The sequence below is a fragment of the Carlito syrichta genome, unplaced genomic scaffold, assembly GCF_000164805.1.
Source record: "Carlito syrichta isolate Samal-C Ts95f unplaced genomic scaffold, Tarsius_syrichta-2.0.1 Scaffold89709, whole genome shotgun sequence".
NCBI classification, from domain to species: domain Eukaryota; kingdom Metazoa; phylum Chordata; class Mammalia; order Primates; family Tarsiidae; genus Carlito; species Carlito syrichta.
The window spans coordinates 30,824-51,376 of record NW_007033805.1 but is presented as its reverse complement, the minus strand read 5'-3'; the positions used below and the strand labels follow the sequence as shown (position 1 = coordinate 51,376).

Sequence of the window (20,553 nt, the reverse complement as noted above, 5' to 3'; positions counted from 1 at the left end):
CCAGCCTGGGTGACAGAGTGAGTCTCCAACTCAAAAAAAAAAAAAAAGACTTAACTCACTCCTCTGTAAAGTGAGGATGGAATGGCACTTTGGAAATCCATCTTGGGGGACACTGAGCCCGTCTTCTTCTTCTGTAACTAGAGCACCTCCTGACGGATGCGGGGAGTTGGCTCGGGCTGTTCCCAACCTCAGGCCGTGCTCACGCTCACATACACTGCAGTGCTTTACCTCTTCTTCTGGCAACTGCTCCCCGTGTAGAATTCGGGGACTTGCTCCCTCCCCCTGGTTGTCGGGCTGGTGACTCTGCCTCTGGCTGAGAAAGGACCTCGGGTCGGGCCAGTCTGAAGCCAGCAGTTGTAAAGCTGCAAGGATGGGTTGGCAGACAGGCCCAGTGCCCATCTAGGCCAGCAGGACGTGATGGGACTTGGTTGTTGTTGTTGGAGTCTCAGTCTGTTGCCCAGACTGGAGCGCAGTGGCCCGCTCATGGACACCACAGCCTCCATCTGCTGGGCTCAGGCGATCCTTCTGCCTCAGGCTTCCAAGTAGCCGGAATTACAAGTACTCACCATCACACCCGGCTAAGTTTTTGGTTTATGGTAGAGATGAGGTCTCGCCAAGTTGCCAGGTTGGCTTGAACCCCTGGGCTCAGGCAGTCCTCTCGCCTTGGCCTCCCAAAGTTGCTGGGAGGACAGGCGTGAGCCACCGCGCCCAGCTAAGATAGGACTTTTGTTGAGATTCTCAAGACGAGAGCGAGGTGTTGCTTTCCCACAGTTTTGACCTTGACAGGATGTGTGCTAGGTATACTGATGTTTCTGCATCATGTGGGAAGACAAGCTGAGGAGTCAACAGAGAGAACACGGACCTAGCGAGGCAGTGGGTCTCACATCACGTCAAGCCAGAAAGTCAGGCCAGCTCCTACGGGGCTTCTCAGTTACATGACCTGATCAGTCCACTTTTTGCTTAAGACAACTTGGATCCGTTTTTCTTTCTCTTATAACCCCAAAGATTTTACTGACTTAACCTACCTCAAAAGGGTTGTTGAGGCCAGACACAGTGGCTCATGCCTTGTAATCCCACCACTTTGTGAGGCTGAGATGGGAGGATTATTTGAGCCCAGGAGTTCGAGACCAGCCTAGGCAACATAGCGAGACCTCATCTCTACAAAATAATAATAATAATAATAATAATAATAATAAAGACAGGCATGGTGGTGCGTAACTGTAGTCCCAAGCTACTAGGGAGGCTGAGGTGGAAGGATCGCCTGACCCAGGAGGTCGAGGCTGCAGTGAGCCATGATCGTGCCACTGCACTCCAGCCTCGGTGACAGAGTGAGACCCCGACTCAAAGGGGGAGGGGTTGCGAGATCAAGTAAAATAAGATATGCCAAGCGTTAACTTAAGCGACTAGAACAGAGACCATAGTAATACTGCAATTCTGCTTCCAGAACCCTAACCCTTTACGGATGAGGAGTGCTAGCTTGTTGTTTTTTTGTGGGAATCTCACTCCGTCGCCCAGGCTGGAGTGCAGGGGCACGCTCACAGCCGCCACGCCTCGACCTGCTGGGCTCAGGTGACCCTTCCATTTCAGCCTTCCAAGTAGCTGGAACCACAGATGCGCACCACCATGCCTGGCTAACTTTTGGATGTGTGGTAGAGGCGAGAGCTCGCCAGGTTGCCAGGCTGGTCTTGAACCCCGGGCTCAGGCAGTCCTGTTGCCTCCGTCTCCCAAGTGCCGGGATTACAGGCCTGAACCCCGAGCCCGGCTGCTAGTTTGTTCCTGTAATTAGCGTCAGACAACGCTGCTGGCATAAAAACAGAAATAAATGAGTAGCTGGATTTCTTGCTAAATCATATTTTAGCCATTCATTTAATATGAGAAAGACCAGGGAGCCCCACAAAGCTTAAGGTTTTAATGATTTCTTTGGAAATCTCACTCATATGAAACAGTTGAGTCTTTCTTGATTTTTGCCTTTCTTTCAGGCGCTCTTCCTCATTCTTTGTTTCTTCTCAAACTTGCCTAACAACACCTCCAGATGCCTTCTGAAGAATGTTCTGACTGCCCCATGTAGACACGATTTCCTCTCTTGAAATTTTCTTTTTTGAGTTGGAGTCTCACTCCGTCGCCCAGGCTGGGGTGCGGTGGCACATTCACGGCTACCCCAGCATCCACCCACTGGACCCTGGCGATCCTTCCACTTCAGCCTTCCATGTAGCTGGAACTACAGGTGTGCACTGCCATGCCCGGCTAATTTTTAAATTTTATTGTAGAGACGAGGTCTCGCCATGTTGCCCAGGCTGGTCTTGAACCCACGGACTTAGGCAGTCGTCTTGCCTTGGCCCCCAAGTGCTGAGATGACGGGCTTGAGCCACCGCACCCGGCCCTGAAATATTTTTGCAATGTCACTTGTCAGCTAGGCTGTCTTGTACTGTCAGTGATGTTAACACTCAAGATCTCTTTATGTCTCCAACAGGTTTCTTGAGTGACTGGGCATTTCTTTCTGTCTCTCATGGCACCTAACATAGTCAAGGGCACTAGTGTGTAAACTCCCTCATACAGACGTTTTTACTTTGTTCTCACTGTATTTGCAGTGCCTGGAAAGTGACCAGCACTCAATAGGTAATCAAGTGAATGACTGTTTTGTTTTTTGGTTGTTTTTTTAGAGGCAGGGTCTCATTCTGTCACCCAGGCTGGAGTGCAGCGGCACGATCATAGCTTACTGTAGCCTCGAACTCCTGGTCGCAAGCCATCCTCCTGCCTCAACCTCCCAAGTGTCTGGAACTACAGGTGCTTACTATCACAGCCAGCTAATTTTTAAAAAAAAATTTGAATGTTTCTGTAGCGTTGGGGTTGTGCTTTATCACCAGGCTGGTCTCAAACTCGTGGCCTCAAGTGACCCTCCCAATTCAGCCTCCCAAAGTGCTGGGATGACGAGAGCGAGCCACTGTACCCAGCTGGTAGTTCTTAACCGACACTCGCTGATTAAGTGGATGACTGAGAGGACTTCAGGACAGGCCGCTTTCTAGAGTCGTCTCTGGTCCATTTTAGCAACTTCAGACCTGTTTTCAGAGCGGTAGGCACGAAAGCTGGTGGAGAGTGGGTTGGAGCGAACCGTGTGCCTGTGCTCTGAACGTGGGTGAGGGATTTCCCCTCCAACCACAGCTTCCTGCCCCGGTAACCACTTCCCAGCTCTCGCTACCGCAATCGCCCGGCGTTGTGTCGTTCACCAGTCTGCTCGCCCTTTCTCGGGCTCTCTTGGCCCGTCCTCCCAGCGAGCATTCCACGGTGCCCACTTCGTGGTGCCCAGAGAGGCTTCCACTGCTGGCCACTCAGGCCAGGCAGTTCTGTGCTTTGAAACGACTGTCGTCTTCTCTTTGATCTTTGGGCTTTGGACTTTCCTCACCCCATGCATCACCGTCAGAGTGATCTTTCCAGAATATCCCTTCCACGATGCTGTTACACCTGCTCAAAGGGTTTTTGTTTTGTTTCGTTATAAAGATGTGGGGTGCACTTCGGGGTTGGGTATACAAACGTTGTTGATGAGGGATGACTCAGAGGGTTTTAACGGCCACCCTGCCTCACCCCCTCAGAAGGTCCAAATGTCTCCGCTTTTTTCAGCCCTGGCGACCAGGCCCCTGATCCATCTTCCTGTTATTACCCAGACCCGGGACGGAACTCGGCCCACACTCGGTCGTCCTCAAGTCCCCCCCGGACCGCCTGGCTTTACGCCTCGGTATTTATTTTTGACTCACGGGACCCAGTGTCCCAAGTCCTGCCGCCCTGGGCCTAAGTCCTTCTTTCGAATGTCCCAATGGCAATCCTGTGAGACCCCTTCTCCTGAAGCAGTTTCGGAGGAAAGTGTTCGGGTCCTCCGTGGCCACGCGTCTCCAGGGCCGGCTGTGTCACTCCAGGCAACCCCATTCTCAGCTGCCGCCGTGCTCTTCTCCCAAGGCCAGGCTGCTGTGCTCGGGGCCTGTTCTGCCCCCGGCATGTTCCGGGCTGCATGTCCTCACCGCCCGCAGCCAAGCCCAGGCTATGATGTAAACCCAGATGTACGTGCTCACAGCACTGACCAGCCGAGGGATTTCTAGAGGGCCTTCGCCCAGAACATGAGCCCTCCCTCGAGGGCTGGGAGTCCACCAGTGCAGTCCCCGCGGGGAAGGCACCCCCTGGCCTCAGGCACCCCCTTCTCGCCACCCCACTCTCCAGGCACCCCCGAGGGCTGTTTTTCCCCATCAGGTGCGCCCCCGGGTCAGGATGGAACTTTACTGGGGGCCTTTCAAGTGCCCTTATGTCGGGGTATAGGGGTGAACAGAATAGACCCGGTTCCCGTTTTCCTGAAAGGCAGACGTTAAACAAATGATCCCCAACAGTTGAGCTAATAAGTACAAGGGTGCGAAATACTGCCCAGAAAAGGCCTGCAGTCCCAGCTCAGGGCCTCTCCTGCTCTGGGGCCCCGGAGAGAGGAGACACCAGGGACGTGTCTCTAAGGCTTAGCCCGTCAAATCAGTAACAATCTGCGGAAAAGCACTTCTTACCCCATGGAAGATAGCCGATTTATTGTAGAGATGAGGTCTCGCCAAGTTGCCCAGGCTAGTCTCAAACCCACGGGCTCAGGCAATCCTCTCGCCTCCACCCGAAAGTGCCGGGATGACGCTTTAATGATCACTTGCTGATGATCATTGTGGGGCCCTATTCGAAATAACTCAGGCTTCTCTTTTTCAGGGTTCTGCTTAGCTTCTAAAACAGCCTTTTGCATCGCTCGGCAGACAGCCTCTCGTTTTCTCATGCTTCCTCAGCACAGAATGAAAACAGCCAAAGTCCACGAGCAACTGAACGATGGGCTGGGTGTCCTTCTAAGCCCGATATACAGATCAATTCATGTAATTTCAAAATAACTTATGAAGGACTTCTATCGTTTTCTCTGTGTTACAGAAAAGATAACTAAGGCACAGAAAGGTTAAGTAAACAGCCCGAGGTCACACAGCAGTAATCACAGAATTAAGAATCCAGGCAGCCCTGCCCAAACTCTTTATCACTGCACTGTTAGGCCTCTCAGTAGATAATCTGCATGATTACAAATGGCCATTCCAATGATCTTTCCAAAGCAATGAGCAATCTTTCCTCAAATGTGCTACCTGCCTCCACTCAAGAGCAAGGAAAGTCATCATGGGTGGCTCCTCCATCCCAGCTGTCTGCTTTTGGCCTCTGGACTTGCACCCCCAGGCCCTCCGCCCTGCTGTCCTCTGCAGTTGCTGGAACTCCCTGGTCTCCAGCCCTGAACTTGTGTTAACAATCATGTCCAGTCAAACTCCAAGCGATTCACCTTCCCTACTAGGTTTATAGGGCATGTATATTTCTCCACATTAAATTGTGCAGTGCCATGCATAAAATTGGCGGTTTTTTTCTTTTTTGAGTCAAAGTTTCACTCTGTCGCCCAGGCTGGAGCGCAGTGGCAGGCTCATGGCCACCACAGCCTCCACCTGCTGGGCTCGGGCGATCCTTCTGCCTCAGCCTTCCAAGAGCTGGAACTACAGGCACGCGCTACCACGCCTGGTTAATTTTTTGATTTATTGTAGAGATGAGGCCTCACCACATTGTCCAGGCTGGTCTCGAACCTGCGGGCTCAAGCAATCTTCTCACCTCAGCCTCCCAAAGTGCTGGGATGACAGGCTTGAGCCACCACGCCCAGCTGGCCCTTTTTTTTTTAAAGAAAGGTAAATTTATTAAAGGGAAGATGTGTTGTGAAGGACACAACAGGCGGGGCAGCAAGGGTGTCTGCAGCCTGAACAATTGGTGTTTGAAAGGAATTATGATGGACGCTGGGCCGAGAGCGTCTCCAGGTCGTCAGGACCTGGGAGGTGGGGCGGCGAGACTGGGAGTGGACAGACATTTCGGCTCTGGGTTTTATGTGTATGTGCACAGGCGTAGATTTAAAATCTATAGATATCAGGACCCCATCTGGAAGGCATTCATTCAGCAAACACTCAAGGGGTCCAGGCACCGCATTGGGGTTAGAAGCAGCTGGCTCTTCTGAGCTCTAGGCCCAAGTGCCAGCTGCCCTCCAGGTTCAAATCCAGGCTCGCGTGGAGGAAGGTCGGCTTCATCGCCACAGCGCAGAGACACACACGCCAAACTCGCTTCTCCCCAAGTCTCAACATCTCTTGTGGGCTCTCCACCATCTGCGGAATACGCGCCAGCCACTTTTTCTGTTAAAAAGGAATCTCAGCCGGGCTCAGTGGCTCAGCCTGTAATCCCGCGCCTTTGGGAGGCCGAGGTGAGTGGACTGCCTGAACCCGCGGGTTCGAGACCCACCTGGGCAACTTGGCGAGACCTCATCTCTACAACAAATCAAAAACAAGCCGGGCGTGGTAGCGCGTGCCTGTAGTTCCAGCTACTCGGAAGGCTGAGCTGAAGGATCGCCGGAGCCCAGCGGGTCGAGGCTGCGGTGGTCGGGAGCGGCCACTGCTCTCCAGTCTGGACGACAGTGAGACTCCAACTCCAAAAAGAAAAAAAGAAATCTCAGGCTACACTTGCTCTGCGAACACGAGGAGCCACGGTGCCAAGCCGACCTGCTTCTCCCTCCCGCCAGCCCCCCAGACCACGGGGCGATCCCTCCGTCTGTACAAAGCGCTCGCATCGGCTGGGGGGTGGCTGCAGTTTTGGGTCCCGATGAGATGAAAAGAGTTTGCCAAACTTTCCGAACAGCATTTTTTATTGAGGGTTTTAAGTGGAACGAATACAGCAAAAGAAACGTTATGCTCATCCAAGCTCTAGAGACGTAAACCCGTGTGCGACAAAGAAACGTTATTAGACAAAACAAGTTAAAGAAACACAATTCATATTAAGGCTCAGTAGAGGTGTTTCGTTTTCTGCTACAACTTCCATCCGAAATTAATTAGCTTCTAAAATAAAATACATGGAAATTGAGGACTTACTGGAATCGTAAGGCAACAAATATGAGCCAGATTTTTAGTTCTTTGTGACTTTCTGAAAAAAAAAAAACCCAACTTTTTTGGTATAGGTTACTCTAGGCATGGCATCTCATTCCTGGTCAGTATTCCAGACAAACAAAAGAAAAGATCTTGGGGTTCACTTTCTTCTGTTTGAATTTCTTCTGTTTGAATTAGGTTCTTCACATTTTTCTTGCATTAATTTACAGAGTAAATATGTATTTATGTTAGTAGTAAAATGAAAAAATGATTAAAAAAACAATAGACAACAGATCACATGACAGAGCATCAAGCCATTTCCCCCACTCCGTAAGAGTGGTATAAAACATGGACATGACGCTTGATGGGGTCCACGATCAAGTAAGAGAACGTCTGCTCGTGACTCTTCGTGGAAGGGTAGCACATGCCAGCGGAATCCTGAAAGGGAGGAGCCTGAGTTATTCAGAATACAGCCCCACAACGATCATTAACAAGAGATCATTAAAGTGTCATCCCAGCATTTTGCGGGGGCCGAGGCGAGAGGATTGCCTGAGCCTGCAGGTTCGAAACCCACCTGGGCAACTTGGTGAGACCTCATCTCTACAATAAATCAAAAAGTTAGCCGGACATGGTGGTGCGTGCCTGTAATTCCAGCTACTTGGAAGGCTGAGGCGAAAGGTTCGCCTGAGCCCAGCAGGTCGAGGCTGCAGTGGCCATGAACGTGCTACTGCACTCCAGCCTCAGCAACGGAGTGAGACTCCAACACACACACACACACACACACACACACACACACACACACACACAAAGATATTTGACTTTTCTCTATTTTCTGTCAAAACATGAAACATACATAAAACCTTGGACAATAAATTGGCCATTAACGACTATTTAAAAATGTTGACTGACTGGGCTAGGAATAAATATAGATAATACTTAGACACATGATTCTTGCCCTTAAGGAATTTAACAGTCCAAAGGGAAAGCTCATCATTTTCAAAGGTGTTTTTTTTTTGAGTTGGAGTCTCACTCTGATGCCCAGGCTGGAGTGCAGTGGCACACTCACAGCCACCATAGGTGGCGATCCTTCCACCTCAGCCTTCCAAGTAGCTGAAACTATAGGCGCGCGCTACCATGCCTGGCTAGTTTTTTGATTGATTGTAGAGATGAGGCCTGGCCAAGTTGCCTGGGCTGTTCTCAAACTCATGGGCTCAGGCAGTCCCCTCACCTTTGCCTCCCAAAGTGCTGGGATTATAGGCTTGAGCCACTGCCCATGGCCCACATTTGCTTCTAAAGTGTTGATATTGCAAAATAATTTTTTCTTTCTTTTTTTTTTGTGTGAGGATGTCACTCTGTCACCCAGGCTGGAGTGTGATGGCATGACCATGGCTCACAACAGCCTCGACTTCCTGGGCTCAGAGCACCCTCCCACCTCAGCTTCCCAAGTTGCCAGGACTATAGGCAGGCACTACCGCGCTCACCTAATTTAAAAAAAAATTGTTGTAAAGATGAGGTCTTGCTCTGTTGCGTAGGCTGGTCTCCTACTCCTGGGCTCGAGCAATCTTCCCGCCCCAGACTCCCAAAGTGCTGGAATTGGAGGCCACAAAATTTCCTACTCTGCAATTTCCTTCTCTCTGTTTTCTTTTAGGACATGGCCCCTGTGATCTGTGAGGGCTGGGACTGTGCTTCTTGTTTCACTGTGACTCAGCCCAGCACACTAGCGGCTACACAGGAGATATTGTTAAGTGACCGAGGGAAGTTACTTTGAAACTGCTTCCTGTGTAATCATATTTTTTATGATACTCCAATTCGAGTACCAGGTTCAGGGATATAAACACATTTATGGCATTCTTCTTCACTTGCTCCATGAATTATGGTTTGACAGACTAGAGAACTGTCCCCTCCTCCCTCTGAGTCCCAGATTTAGTGCTAAGTTAAGTAGGGAGCATCACTCAGCACACAGGAAGCCAGGGAAGAAGTTGGAGGCGCTCTCCAGGCGGCAGCTTCCTTTATCGACCCTTTATCCTCAAGAAACCCCGAATATCATTGTCTTTCCTTCTGGGCGCAACTCTGAGCTCCTTGCTAACTCTTGGAGGGGCAAAAACGCCATTAATAGCAAGTAAGTAAATTCCGTGGTTGCAAACGTCCCCTCACACTTACATAGGCTGTAACTTTAAAGACAGAAGAGGTGATTTGTATTTTCTTGGTTTGAGGATTCTTTCGAACGCTAGAAAGGGGGGGTGGAGAAAGATACATTTAACATATAACATATAACAAGCATAGTAATGATCCCTTTTAGTACTTAGTGTTCTTATTTATGTAGAACATGGAAACAAATAACATTCAACCAAAGTGGTTTGCAAAAACAGCATCTGAGGCTCCAGCTAAGGCGAGGCAAGGGTAGTAGAACTGAAATAGCAGAAAACTGAATTTGATAGTCTGAGGTCAGGCTGCGACTCGGATAGGGAAATGGGCCACCCGGCTACAGAGATGGCGACTAGACAAGCTGGGATCTGTAGAAGTCAGACCGAAGTGTGGCCCGCGTGCGAGGTGGGTGAAGGCATGCCCAAGGGGAGAAGGAGCCACCTTCTTACCAAGGCAGTTCTGCCACTGGTCTGTTATTTCACTCGGGCCCAACTCCTCTCTCTAAAGCTGAATTTTCTCATATGCCAGCTAAGATGGTTCCTTTTCGTCTATGGAGATTAAGTTATAGACTGCCAAATTATATCGTCTCACAAATAATTTTCTCTCAGTGGCTTTCTTTTGGCTGCTCTTCCCACAGACGACTACCGGTGACAACGTACACTGGGAATGCAAACTGACTGAGAAGTGAACTACCGATGTGGACTTGTATGCTTGTTATCTCCGTGTAGGGACATTTCTACTTCATACTCGCCTCTTTTTCTTTTTCTTTAGAGACAGAATCTCACTCTGTCACCCAGGCTGGAGTGCAGGGATGTGAGTACAGCTCACTGCAGCCTCGACCTCCTGGGCTCAAGCCAGCCTCTTGCCTCAGCCTCCCGAGCAGTCGAGTCTACTGGTGCATGCTGCCATGCCTGGGCGATTTTTTATTTTCTGTAGGGATGAGGTCTTGCTATGTTGCCTAGGCTGGTCTCAAACTCCGGGGCTCAAGGAATCCTCCCGCTTTGGCCTCCCAAAGTGCTGGGATTACAGGTATGAGCCGCTGCGCCCAGCCACCACACTTTACAATAAATTTTTGATTTATTGTAGAGATGAGGTCTCACCAAGTTGCCCAGGCAGGTCTCAAACCTGCGGCCTCAGGCAATCCACTCACCTCAGCCTCCCAAGGCGCGGGATTACAAGCTGAGCCACCGAGCCCGGCTGGCTTCTCTTCTACATAAGCAAAAGTAACTGGGAGAGGAAGAGGAAGAAGGTGGACTCGGTGGGTGAGGTGTGTGTGTGTGTGTGTGTGTGTGTGAACGTGCGCTCAAGCCTGTGTACCTCTTGGGGACGGCCTGCCCTAGCCATCTCAGGGTTCAAGATTCTTAGGTGAGTGAGGTGTGAGCGAGTGTGTGTGTGCACGTGTGCGTGCATTGAAGCTTGTGTTGTGTACCTCTTGGGGCGGCCTGCCCTGTTATATGTCTCCTAAGAAAAAAGAGAAGGCACTGGAAAATGGTCTTCATCAGTGCCCTGTTGTGTTCTACTGATAACTGCATCACAGCAGAGCTCTGCCCATCACTAATTCCATCTTCAGATAACTATAGTTTTTAAGGATGCTGGAACCTAATTTCCAAATAATACTTTTACAGAGTGTTACTATATTAATGGTTGAGAAATAAAGTAATTCCTTCTTTCTTACTTTTTTAGTCAGAGTATCACCCTGTCACCCAGGCTGGAGTGCAGTGGCACGCTCATGGCCACTGCAGCCTCAACCTGCTGGGCTCAGGCAATCCTTCCGCCTCAGCTTTCCATGTAGCTGGAACCACAGATGCACAATACCACGCCCAGCTAATTTCTTTTTTGATTGAGTATAGAGACGAGGTCTCCACCAAGTTGCCCAGGCTGGTCTCAAATCCCTAGACTTAGGCAATCCTCTCACCTCCGCCTCCCAAACTGCTGGGATTACACGTGTGAACCACCATGCCCAGCCATAATTATTTCTTATCAATATTTTTCTAATTTCTGAGGATCAATCCTATAATGACCTTAAACTTCAGGGTAGATAGACCATTCTAAGTCACTCTGCTCATTTTAAAAAAGCAAGGACCCACTGCTTAACTAGCATCTGAGCACCATAATCTAAGCTTTTCTGTTCAAATAATAAGATTTTGCATCTGGGGTAGATATGTTGGTTGGGGAACTTTCCAGAAACTTTGACAAAAGCAAGTATTTAATGTCTAAAGCAGAAAAGATACAAGCATTATTAGTAACTATGGAATTATTTCTGCATATACATTTGGTAAATGTAATGAAATAATTGATCATTTACTCTCTAACAAAATGGTTCTGATATATTGCCTATTTGATTTAAATAAATTCTAATCTTTGTAAAGAAAACATTTGCAAAACATTTAAAAAGTGTTCCTTCAGCTGGGCATGGTGACTCACCTCTGTAATCCCAGCACTTTGGGAGGCAGAGACAAGAGGATTACCTGAGCTCAGGGGTTCGACACCAGCCTGAGCAACATGGCAAGATCTTGTCTTTATAACAAATAAAAAAATCAGCCGAGCATGGTGGCACATGCCTGTGGTTCCAGCTACTTGGAAGGCTGAGGCAGAAGGATCATGTGAGCCCAGCAGGTTGAGGCTGTGGTGGCTGTGACCATGCCACTGCTCCAGCCTGGACTACAGAGACTCCAACTCAAAAAATAAAATAAAAAATAAAAGGTGTACTTTGTAGGACCTGTAATAATGATGAGGAGAATATCTTTTAGCAAAATTTTGCCCTTTTGTTGGAGCCCAGGACTCCTAAATCGCACCCTGTGGGCCCTAGTGTCTGCAAACGTAAGGGACGGTCCTTGCTGGGTGGGTTTGTGGTGACATCTATCTGCAAGGGCAGGCCAGACACTGGGAAGCATTCAGCTTTCTTCTCAGCACCCCAAAACGCAGAGAGAGTCACAGGTGAGAATCCAGGGAAGGCAGTATTGGGAGCAAGCGGTGTCTTCGCTGTTTAGAGTCTCTTTTTTTTTTCCTTTGAGTCGGAGTCTCACTCCGTCACCCAGACTGGAGTGCAGCGGCCGCTCCCGGCCACCACAGCCTCGGCCTGCTGGGCTCCGGCGATCCTTCCGCCTCAGCCTTCCGAGTAGCTGGAACTACAGGCGCGTGCTACCACGCCCAGCTGATTTTTGATTTATTGTAGAGATGAGGTCTCGCCAAGTTGCCCAGGCGGGTCTTGAACCTGCGGGGTCGGGCAATCCACTCACCTCGGCCTCTGAAGGTGCGGGATTACAGGCTGAGCCACCGAGCCCGGCCTCACTGTTTAGATTCTAAAGATGTTTCTAATTCCAATATCCCCAAAAGAATGCCTCCCCCACAGCACACGGTAGTGAGGAATTCCACAGGCTCTTGTGGCCGACGGGCACCGTACACAGCAGTGGTGGGGGCAGGGTGTGTGTTTGTGCATCACACATGCGTGTGTGTGTCTGTCCAGGGTACACAACGGAGTAAGTGCCTCCAGGGCCCGAGGGCTGTCAGCAAGCTCACAGGAGGTGCAAATGATTAGGACACAATGTGTTTGCTGTAGGTATTATACACTTTTTCTGAAATTCTGTTACTAGCATAGCTCTTCCAATAATCTTTATGTATTGACACAATAAATTTTTTATTAAAACTTTCAGAGACAAATTATAGAAATATTTTGTTTTTAGGCCGGGCACCGTGACTCATGCCTATAATCCTAGCCCTTTGGGAGGCTGAGGTGAGAGGACTGCCTGAGTTCAAGACCAGCCTGGGCAACTTGGCCAGACTCATCTCTACAATAAATCAAGCAGTTAGCCAGGTGTGGTGGTACACACCTGAGCCCAGCAGGTCGAGGCTGCGGTGGCTGTGAACGTGCCACTGCACTCCAGCCTGGGCGACAGAGTGTGACTCCGATTCAAAAAAAGAAAGAAAGAAAAAAGAAATAATTTTGTTTTTAAAACTGTATCAGAAATTAACTAATAAATTAACTCAATCGTGCAGTTTGTTTTGTGGCTACATCACACATGGAACAGACACGAGAATTCAGATGTTGAGTGTAAGTAAAGACACAATTATAAACCTGACAAGAAGTTAATTCTGGTATTTTCCTATTAAAGTCACATAACTAACCTCTGGGACTCTTTGCTTTCTCTTGTTTCTATCCTCTTTGCATTTTAAGATAGATGATCCAATATCTTCATAATTGAAAAACACAACCAAAGAACATCCACTTCCATTAAAATAAAAGTATAAGAAATCTGTGGCTGGGCACAGTGGCTCACACCTGTAATTCCAGCATTTTGGGAGGCTGAGGCCAGAGGATTTTGGTTGAGCCCAGGAGTTCGGAGACCAGCCTCGGCAACGTAGGAGACCTCATCTCCATAAAAAATAAAATTAAAAAAAGCTGAACATGGTGGCACACCTGTAGTCCCAGCTGCTTAGGAGGCTGAGGCGGAAGGATCACCTGAGCCCAGAAGGCGGAGGCTGTGGTAGCTGTGACTGTGCCGCTGCACGCCAGCCCGGGCCGCAGAGTGAGACCCTGACTCGAAGAAATAAAGTAAACAAGCAACTTGGAAGGCTCTACTCCTATTTGATCTTGAGAAGAGAGAGAAACCCCCCTGGGATGCTTCATACAAGCTGAGCAGCTTGGGGATGAAGTTGAAGAGGCAAAGCCACCCCTAGACGAAGACTCCGCCACCCCTTCGGAACACGGCACGGGCTTTACTATCAGCCACGCAGACTCACATCCTCAGGGGCCTGAGGCTGGGAAGAGGCCGGCAGGCCGCCCTTGCTAATAATGTCCCAGGGCCACAGGCGGAGAAGGAAGTACCAAGTGGCAGGAGAATGAGCGGACTGAAGCCTCAGAGAGTCTCCAGCCTGGCAGACGGAGGAGGTGGTGAGGGTCAGGGCAGCCATTTTTATGCATTTGGCTGCGAACTGGACTGCGCAGAGACGTCGCATGGTCCTACCGTGGCTAAACCGTCAGTTATTCTATCAAGGAGGGCGTTACGGGGTGTGATCGGCCACGTCACCTCACAAGGTCCTTATAGATCAGCTTTGCTGTTTCCAGATACGGGCTAAGCACGTCTTCGTATTGACAGAGGGCTCCACCGAGGCACAGGTGTTTGAACACGCAGAACAGGAACTCCTCTCTGTCTGCTGGGCTGAACACTTCATATTTTTCCGAGTCTTCCACTAGCAAAACCTGATGGTAACATGTTTGTTAAAATGACGTAACTCAAGGTACTCATGTTTATGTTTTCAACTGCAGAGTCACCTGTGATCTGCACTTATTTGACGCCATCTTTTCATTAGCTAGTAATGCACAAAGAATAAACTGTAAAGCACCGTGGCTTCAGCAGGCCATAGACTGCACTGAAAACCACAAATGAACAAAAGCACAGTGCTCCGTCTCTCCTCCCCTTTCCTTATTCCAGCTTTCATGCTTAGTAACTGTGTAGTACTACTGTGTGTTTAGCATTAGGTCACCTCGAGTCTCATTTGGAAATAAGGGGGAGCATTAAAAAATGGGAAACCTCCCACTTGTGAAGTCTCTGGTCTCTGCTTCTCTCTGGGGCTAAACACGGGCGTCTCTAAGACTACCTCTGCGGTATGGATGGTGCCTTCCAGACCCCTGCAGGGACTCCATCGGGAACCACCCGGGCTAGGGCCCCAAACCCACCTCTCCTTTTCCTGATCTTCTATAGAAAATCACTTCTCAATCACCCATCTGAGGCTGAGCAACTAGATCTGACATGGGGGTTTTCCTGTACTACTGGGCCTCACAGACACCAATCTATTACTGACTGGAGCAGACATAAACAAGGTGATGGCCATAAGCTATAACATGTGTTTCTTTTACTGGATTGTTTATACCCCACCCATTTAAAAAAAGAATGTGAAATAGCTGGCAATAAAATATAGATACAATAAGTGCAAAACAGCCGGGCTTGGTGGCTCAGCCTGTAATCCTGCGCCTTGGGAGGCTGAGGTTAGTGGATTGCTTGAGCCCGCGGGGTTCGAGACCCACCTGGGCAACTTGGCGAGACCTCATCTCTACAGTAAACCAAAAATGAGCCGGGCGTGGTAGCGCGCGCCTGTACTTCCAGCTACTCGGAAGGCTGAGGCGGAAGGGTGGCCGGAGCCCAGCAGGTCGAGGCTGCGGTGGCCGGGCGCAGCCACTGCCCTCCAGTCTGGGCAAAAGAGTGAGACTCCAACTCAAAAAAAGAGAGCAAAACAATAAAGTAACTGCAGCCGAGAACAAGGTGGAAAAAGCCACTTGATGAAATGGATGGGTGGGTCTTCAGGATGCCGACTGGAGGCAGCGGCCCTCACCTCCTGAGCAAAGAAGCAAAACATTAGAGAACGGTCACGCTCCAAGACAGCATCAAGAGGGAATGCTGGGATTCCGCAGGGAAGTGACAGAAAACACCGCGGAGGGGCTGAGAGGGAGGGGAGACCCCCAGCACAGGGAAAGGGTGCGAGACCCCTGCAGTCCCAGGCAGGAGAGAGCCTCTGCCCCCACTCCCGTGGACCCTGAGACTGAGGACGGCACGGCCCAGAGAGGGCGCTCAGCCTGGTCCACGCACTCCCAAGTCCTCAGCGGCGACAGGACGGCACTCGGAGAGTCCAGCCCTGCCAGGCTTGGGTCCTTCCCCGAGGCCCAAGAGCCGCTACCCCGCCACATCCCTGGGCCTCACTGACATCCAGTGTCCACCGGGGGCCGTGGCGGCACGATGCTGGTTGGCCCGGGCAGGACATCAGGGTCCCCAGCGCGCCAGCACACAGTGGCCTGCACCCTGGGGGGTGGGCAGCACGCGGGGGAGCCCCAGCCACGCTCCCTGCAGCCTGAGACCTGCTAATGTGACGTCTGAAACCCCCGAGGTCACACCTCGGACAGCCTCTCCCCTCCCAGCAGCCGGTCCAGCAGGCACTCGCACCCCGAGGACAGACCTTCTCCACCCACAGCCAGACTAGCCCCGGGCAGTGACTTTGCTCCCCGTCAGTGGCATGGCTGTCGCCCGCGTGCATGAGCCCAGAGAGCTGCTCGCCTGCTGCCGCAGTGGCCACGCGACTGCAGGCTGAAGCCCGTGCTCCCCAGAGGCCGAGGGCCAACCACCAGCAGCTGAGGCTTGACAGCAACCCCACCCCCGCCCGCAGCAGGACCACAAGCACCACACACCCTCAGGACAGGCTCTCCCCACTCACCGCCACTGGTGCCGCCACCACCCTGGCACTCCCTGCGGGACCAAAGGACAGTTCCCGGGTCTGGCCCTACCCTCCCACATCCGAGCACATCGCCCGGGGGGCCTGGGGGTCGCTCTGCCACATCCACCACTAACATCTGTGCCCTCCTCCCCGGGGCCTGAGGCCGGGCCCACCCAATCTGCCACGATCTGGCAGCAACCCACACGGGCCACTTGGAGACCAGGAAACTGGCCTGCCAGCAAGTCGCCGCCACCATTAACACATGCCACCTGGGGGCCCAAAGACTGTCCCGCCCCTGCTATGGCCATTACTCCTGCTGTGCATACTGCCCAGGGGCCCAAGGACATGCCCGGCCCACTGCCATCACTGCAGGTATCCAAACAAGATGCTTGGAGCCCCGAACCGGCCCACTTGTACCTGCTAGCACTGGTGCTTACACATACCACCCGGAGGCCCAAGGACAGGCAGATGTGGTCTGCCACCACCACTGAGACCTGAGCACTGGCCTGCCTGGTATCCCCATGCCCAGCAAAACCTCGCCATGGCCTTCACTAGTAACCACTGCCTAAGCTACTGAGAAAAACCACACACCCCAATGCTGCTGCATACAGCCAAAGAAATCATATGAAGACTACAGCACTGTGAGTGCCAGGAATAAAAACCAAGTACCCCGCCAAACCAACACCACAGATACATCTTCAGGAAAACATCGTTCCCTACAAAAGCCAACCCAATAAATTGGAAGAAGTGACTGTTACATCAGATGCACAGATATCAATGTAAGAACGTAAGTAATACAGAAAAGCAAGACAATATGACACCTCAAAAAAACCCAAAAAAACAAACCACACACAACATGCTGGATGTGGTGGGTTATGCCTGTCTCCTCGCCACTTGGGGAGGCCAAGGCAAGAGGACTGCTTGAGCCTAGGAGTTAGAAAAACTAGGCAACATAGTTAAGACCTCATCTCTACAGACATCAAAAATCAGCCAGGTGTGGTGGCGCACCTGTAGTCCCTGCTACTCAGGAGGCTGAGGTGGGAGGATTGCCTGAGCCCAAGGGGTGGAGGCTATGGTGAGCCTGATCATGCCACTGCTTTCCAGCCTGGGCAACAGAGTGAGCCCTTGACTCACAAACAATAACAAAAAAAGGAACATAATTCTCCAGCAACAGATTTTAGTCAATAAGAAAATTTGTGAAATGTCAGAAAAAATTCAGAATAATGATATCAAAGAAGCTTTGTGGGGCAACCCCTTCGGGTCCCCTCCCACTGTGGGAGCTTTTCTGTCCTCTCAGTAAATCCTGCTTTCTCACTTAAAACAAAAACAAAAACAAAAAAACTAAGTGAGATACAAGAGAACACAGATAAACAATATAAATAAATCAGAAAAACAATCTAGTATATGTATGAGAAATTCACCAAAGAGATAGGTATCATACAAAAAAACCTGGAAATGAAGAATTCAGTGAATGAAATAAAACATTCAATTAAGAGTTTCAACAATAAACTAAGCAAAACAGAAGAACTTGAAGATTGGTCTTTTGAAATAACCCAGTCAGACAAAAAGAAAATAAAAAGAATATGAAAGAATGAACAAAGTTTACATTACATACAGGCACCCTAAAGTAACCATATTTTGGAATTATGGGTGTTCCAGAAATGAAGAGAAGGCCAAAGTAATAAAAAGCCCATTTAATGGAATAATAGCTGCCAACATCTCCATTCTAACAAGAGATTTAGACATCCAGATACAGAAAGCTCAGAGATCCCCAAATAGATACAATCCAAGAAGTCTTGCCTGTAGCACATTTTCATCAAACTAGGAAAAGTCAAAGACAAAGAGAGAATTGTAAAAACAGCAAGAAAAAAGCATCTAGTCACAAATAAGGAAACCCCTATCAGACTAACAGTGGATTTCTCAACAGAAACTTTACAAGCCAGAAGAGAATGGGACGATATATTCAAAGTGCTGAAGGAAAAATAAAAAAATTAAAAAAGCTACACACTAACACCACTACATTCAGCAAAGCTGTCCTTCATAAATGAAGGAGAAATAAAGTCTTTGCCAGATAAGCAAAGTCTAAGGGAATTCATCACCACTGGACCAGCCGTATAAGAAAATGCGTGAGTGAGACCTACATCTGAAAAAAAAAAAGATGATATCTACCATCACACAAAACACACAAAAATATAAATCTCAGTGGTATAGCAAACGTACAAATGAGGAACAGAAAGAATTCAAATGTTACCACTATAAAAAACCACCACATCACAAAGTTAAACAATAAGAGAGGAAGAAAGGAACCAAAGATATCTAAAATAACCAGTAAACAATTAACAAAATGATAAGAATTAGTTGCATATATCAATAATAATCTTGATGTAGACAGATTTAAAATTTCCACTTAAAAGATAAAGGCAGGGCTCAGCGGCTCAGCCTGTGATCCCAGCACGCTGGGAGGCCGAGGTGAGTGGACTGCCTAAGCCCGCAGGTTCGAGACCAGCCTGGGCAACTTGGCAAGACCTCATCTCTACAATAAATAAATAAATAAATAAATAGCTGGGCATGGCAGCACGCGCCTATAGCTCCAGCTCCTTGGAAGGCTGAGGCGGAGGGATCGCCGGAGCCCGGCAGGTCGAGGCTGGGGTGGCCTGAGCGTGCCGCTGCGCTCCAGCCTGGGCGATGGGGTCAGACTCCAACTCGAAATAAAAAAGAGACATGGACTGGCTGAACAGATTCAAAAAACATGATCCAACTAACTACATGCTGCCTATACAAAACTCTCTTGATCTGCAAATGTATACACATAGTAGAGGGGAAAAAAATACTCCATACAAACAGAAACAAAAAACACAAGCAGGAATAGCTATATTTATATAAAAACCATATGAAGTATTTTCCCAGACCACAATGAAATCAATAGTAAAAGGAACTCTGCAAACCACACAAATACAGGAAAATTAAACAGAAGAAGAAAAAAAAATTAAACAAGTTCCAGAGTGGCCACAAAGATGACTAATGAAGAGCTTAAGAAGAAAATGTAGCTTAATGATAAATACATAAATTACCAAAAAAGAAGAAAATTTGGGCCAGGCGCGGTGGCTCACACCTACAATCCCAGCACCGTGGGAGGCTGAGGTGGGAGGATCACTTGAGCCCAAGAGTTTGAGACCAGCCTAAGCAACACAGTGAGACCTCATCTTTACAAACAACATAAAAGCCTCCAGGCATGGTGGCATGCACCTGTAGTCCCAGCTACTCAGGAGGCTGAGGCGGAAGGATCACCTGAACCTAGGAGGTCAAGCTGCAGTGAACTGTGAGTATGCCACTGCACTTTAGCCTGGATGACAGAGTGAGACCTTAACTCAAAAAAAAAAATGGAAACACAACATAATAAAAGCCGATGGGATGCAGCAAACATGGTGCTAAGAGGGAAGTTTATAGCAATAAACATCTCCATCAAAAAAGGATTAAGATTTCTTTTTTTTTTTTTTTTTTTTTGAGTTGGAAACGCATTCTAGTGGTCTCGGGGTCAACGGCCCTTCCTGATCCCTAACGCTCAGTGGGCCTCCGTGGCCGGCTCCCAACACCATTGAGCCTGACAAAGCTATGTTTTTAAGTTCTAACTAAGTAGCAGTTTGAATTTGGGGCTCCCATGCAAGATATTCAGGAAAAATCCCCTTAATCTCTGTATATAAAACAAATGAAACCTATGTTTTTAAGTTCTAACTAAGTAGCAGTTTGAATTTGGGGCTCCCATGCAAGATATTCAGGAAAAATCCCCTTAATCTCTGTATATAAAACAAATGAAACCAAAAACTGTTTGAAGGTACAGAGAAAGAAAAAGAAAGCAAGCAGCAGGAGCTTTGCTTCTTGAACATAGTATCACTTGGTTTGTTCAGTCTTACTCCCAAAAAGCTGAAGAATTGCTCTCTGTCAAGAAAATTACAGGTTAATCTGTTAATCTTTTTCTTACAGTAGTCTTTAGAAGGTATTCCAGTATCTTCAAGTTTTCAATGTTATAAATGAAAATTCCTCTTCCTGATTTTTTCCCTTTGTAGACAACTTAAACTTCTTACTGGAAAACTTCAGTATGTATCTTATTGTATCTTTCTTCATCAATCCAGCATGAAACTCCTTGAGCTTTTTCAATCTCAAGATAGTTTTTTTCTTGCTTATCATCTGTTTAATTATTACTGATCTCTTCCATTCATTCCCCTCTCCTCTATAACTCCTATCCCGTGTGAGGTATCTCTACAATAAATCAAAAATT

The 20,553-nt window shown here is 48.8% G+C and overlaps 1 protein-coding gene across 1 annotated transcript in view; it reads right to left on the bottom strand.

The window, feature by feature from the left end:
- Positions 1-6,694: 6,694 nt before the first annotated feature.
- Positions 6,695-20,553, bottom strand: part of CUNH11orf70 (chromosome unknown C11orf70 homolog) — a 35,868-nt gene continuing 22,009 nt past the window's right edge. The window contains exons 5-7 of the mRNA XM_008058345.1: positions 14,102-14,274; positions 9,090-9,156; positions 6,695-7,367 (exon numbers count right to left, since the gene is read on the bottom strand). Coding sequence (XP_008056536.1) covers positions 7,239-7,367; positions 9,090-9,156; positions 14,102-14,274 — 369 coding nt within the window. The 3' untranslated portion in view covers positions 6,695-7,238. The remainder of the gene's footprint in view (positions 7,368-9,089; positions 9,157-14,101; positions 14,275-20,553) is intronic.